This window comes from Protobothrops mucrosquamatus, unplaced genomic scaffold, assembly GCF_001527695.2.
Source record: "Protobothrops mucrosquamatus isolate PMUCROS unplaced genomic scaffold, P.Mucros_1.0 scaffold2681, whole genome shotgun sequence".
Lineage (NCBI taxonomy): Eukaryota > Metazoa > Chordata > Lepidosauria > Squamata > Viperidae > Protobothrops > Protobothrops mucrosquamatus.
The window spans coordinates 47657-51652 of NW_015388728.1; the positions used below are offsets into that span (position 1 = coordinate 47657).

At 34.5% G+C, this 3996-nt stretch overlaps 1 protein-coding gene across 1 annotated transcript in view; it reads left to right on the forward strand.

The window, feature by feature from the left end:
* FBXO15 (F-box protein 15) overlaps positions 1-3996 on the forward strand; it is a 16543-nt gene that overhangs the window by 5408 nt on the left and 7139 nt on the right. Inside the window, exons 4-6 of the mRNA XM_015825539.1 lie at positions 278-523; positions 1797-2006; positions 2931-3060. Of these exons, the coding sequence (XP_015681025.1) occupies positions 278-523; positions 1797-2006; positions 2931-3060 (586 nt within the window). The remainder of the gene's footprint in view (positions 1-277; positions 524-1796; positions 2007-2930; positions 3061-3996) is intronic.

Sequence of the window (3996 nt, forward strand, 5' to 3'; positions counted from 1 at the left end):
GCTTGCGGGACTGGCCTAAGGGATTTTAAAGGGGTTTTAATCACTTTTAATCGGATCAGATTTAAATATTTCTTTTTAATTAATTTTAAATGTGTACTGTATTTTTGTATTTTATCTGATTGTTAGCCGCCCTGAGTCCGTAAGGAGAAGGGCGGGATATAAATGTAATAAATAATAATAATAATAATAATAATAATAATAATAATAATAATAATAATAATAATAATGATTTTGACAACTGTCATAGTATTTGTATTTGTATGTGTGTTTTCAATAGTGTTGTCTGGTTCAAAATATACTCTAAGTCTTTTCTACCTAAAAGAAAAGAATGGAGAACTAAATCTGTCCAGGAAAAAGACTGCACATCTCTGAGTTTTCCAGAATTGCAAGATTCCAAGTCAAGATGCTGGAAAAGAGAGTACATTAAGAAAAAAATAGCTGCCCAAAGATCCAGTGTAATTCAGCTTCTTAAGCCAATAAACACTTACACTGGTCTTCCACTTAAAACCAAAGAAGCTATCAAGTAAGCAATATTAATAAAATAAGATTTTAATAAAATATTACATTTAATAGCTTTATATTTCACTTATAAATTTCTGTTAATTAGGGGAACACATGGAAGTTCTTGATTTCTGGCTAATATTTAGTCGTAAGATACGAAGTACAAATTCATAAAGTTGATGAGGGTGAAGGTTCGTTCTCCGAGCTTGTGGGTTGGTTTCCAAACGTTTTGTTACCAGGCTAAGTAACATCTTCAGCGAAGTTTAAGGGATGTCAGTGTCAATGTTCTTCTATTTATAAGGGTTTTGTCAATAGATCTTGTAATGGGTCAGATGTGGGTGTGTCAAGTGTGGGTTTTGTAATGGGTCAGGTGTGAGTCATTAGAGTTTTGTGATAGTTGTTGTGATGGGGTTACATCAGGTGAGGGTCATTGGTAGGTAAAGTGCTGGTTGGGGGGGGCTTGTGTGGGTTGGTTGAGGGCTGGTGCTGTTTCTGGTTTGCTCTGCGGTTGATTTGGATTCTGAGGGGTTCGTAGGCTAATTGTAGGTCAATGTGTCTGATGGAATTGCTTATGGAGTGCCAGGCTTCAATGAACTCAAGAATGTAGTGGGTGGTAGTATGTCCAATGATTTTTGTGTTGCTCCAATTGAACTGGTGCTGTTTGGTGTCGATGTAGGTAGAGATTAAGGATTTGGGATCATGGCGTTTGACTGCCAACCGGTGTTTGTGGATCCTGGTTTTTAACTGAGGTGATGTTTGTCCCACGTAGAATTGGTTGCAATTGTTATAGTTGATTTTGTAGATTACATTGTTACTTTCATCCTTCTGTATCTTGTCTTTGGTTCTGGATAAGATCCATTACAAGACCCTCACTTGACACACCCACACCTGACTTTATCACAAAACCTACTGACCACATGAAGCCCTTATAAATAGAAAAATACTGACACTGACATCCCCTAAACTCCGCTGAAGATGTTACCTAGCCTGGTAATGAAACATTTGGAAACGAATCCACAAACTCGCAAACAAACCTTCACCCTCATCCTAAACCTGAGCTATAGATATTCGCCCCTATTATAAAGTTGAATAATATAGTTGGTTAGATATATGTAAATCTTGTTGAAGAGAGGCTATCTTGGTGGGGAAACAATTTTTTTTTTTAAAAAAAAAATCAAAACATGTCCTTGGAATTTCCTAGCATAGTAGTAATTGTTAAACATTTGGATAAGCTATTTCCTTATTAAAGGGATGGCGTAAAGCCTTCAACACTTCTTTTGCCTTTCCAATCACAGAATCTCTGGCCTGAGATGGGTAATCTTATTAAAGGATCAAAATGAAAAGGAACATGAAATGGATCAGGCTGACATTTCTTTTAATGAAACAACTGTTACTGTGTATTGGTATAATAATAAATGGCCTCCCTTAGATACCTTGTCAACTTTGCAGTTATTTGGAGTGACCCCAGTACTTTTGGGTGAGGATAAAGTGCATAATAGTAATGGGTAAGTTAATTTAAAAATTGCTCTTTAAGTTGTATCTTTGTGAGTATAATTTTAATTTATTGTAGCATGCTGTAGATGCATTTATAAACAATACAATAATAAAAGTAGTGATCAGATTGGAAATCAGTGGAATGCTATTTCAGACTGTTTAATATGATTATTATTTTTAACTAGGGCAGAAAGAGGGCAAGCAAAAAGATATGCATATGCAGCTTCATATGGCAAAAGTATGATGATTCCTTCTGTATCCAAGGAAGTATTATTAATGATCAATTTCTTTATGTTTGGGGGTTCTCTGAGCTTGGTTATTTTCTGGAAGACTTTTCATTACCTGTAATATCATCAGCACTAGAAAGTCTTCTGGCCCTGATGAAGTTACCTAGTTGGGTAATGAAACATCTGCAAGAAAACAATTAAAGACTCCACATTCAACCCTGAGCTACAAATATTGTCTTCTATTGATTCTGTATGTTTCTTGTCTTACTATTGAGAGTATTTATACAGATGTGAAATACAGTGTTCACCTTAAATTACAAGAAAGTTGATTTCCCTTCCATAATAGTCCCATAATAAAAAGATATTTGGGAGAGGGGGATTGGAGAAGGGGTTGGATTAACAGTGAGGAGAATAGTTCCAGTTTATCCTCAGCTCCAGAAGATCTCAGGCTAATTATGGAGCAATTAGTCTCTCTCAGCCCAACATATCACCTAAGATGGTTGTGTTAGAAAAAGAATGCTATGTATGTCACCTTGAATGGTATGAAAGTAAATAAATAAATATATAGTGCTGGTCTTGTCAACTGACATGCAACTGCTTTTAGTTTATGTTATTGCTAGTAATTGCACATTAAAAAGTTGAAACTTTGTTGAACTTCACTTACTAACAGTGGACATTCTGTGTTTAACTAATTTAATATCCTTGAAGCCCATGGCAACGATCTTTAGTTTCTGAATACAAGTTGTCTAACTTGACTGAAAATGCAAAAATGATTGGTTGTGATCCACTTGTTGAACTCTACCATTTTGACCAAGGGTTCATGCTGGGACTTTGGAAGGTAAGATTGGTTTTTTTAATACACAACTTTTTTTTTGGAGATATTTATTTTTACTGCTTATGCACAGCAATTAAAATTGATATGTTAATGTAGCTAATAATGTATGACAGAACTGTTTGTGCTAATATTTGCTGACTTGTTCTATTTTTTAAAATTATCATAAGCCTAATTATTTAATTTTGCTAATTATTAATGATTTAGTTCTTACTTTATTCCTTGGAAGAGTTTATATACATTTGTTGACTAGTTTAAGTAAGGGAGCCATGCTGTGTATGTCTCTTCTGAGGAAGCTAAAGGGGTAAGGATCTGGACATTTACCTTCTCTGTGGCTTGCCACAAATGGAAATACAATTTCTGTTAACTTTTAGAAGGCAAGTAAAATCAATCCTCATTTGATGGGTCTTTGGACATAACTTTCAGGGATGCTATTGCCATACATTTATTGGGTTTGTGTTTTCTGGTGTTTTATGAGGCAGTGCTGTAATTGGTATGGGGTAGAAATTATGTAAAATAAACATTGAGATTACTGTGGATTGATTAGAATCCTGAGAACATATGGAAGTTATCTACAAACTCTAGTTTACATCCAAGTAAACTTCCATTCTGGAGATAATTATTTCTTGATTGAATATTCCTTATGAAAATTATGAGCAACACAGCCTCACTTTTCCAAATCTCTGTATGCTCCAGGTTCAAGTGTGATTGATTATCTATGGGATAACTTGGACTAGGATGGCTTATTTATTTATTTATTTTATTATTTGAATTTATATCCCGCCCTTCTCCTTGCGGACTCAGGGCGGCTGACAATCAATTAAAAACACCACTAACAATCACAAGTTAAAATTAATTAAAATGAAATATTTAAATTGTCTAATTAAAAAGTAATTAAAAACCCTCTAAAAAACCCCTCTTAAAAATTATCCTAGGCCAGTC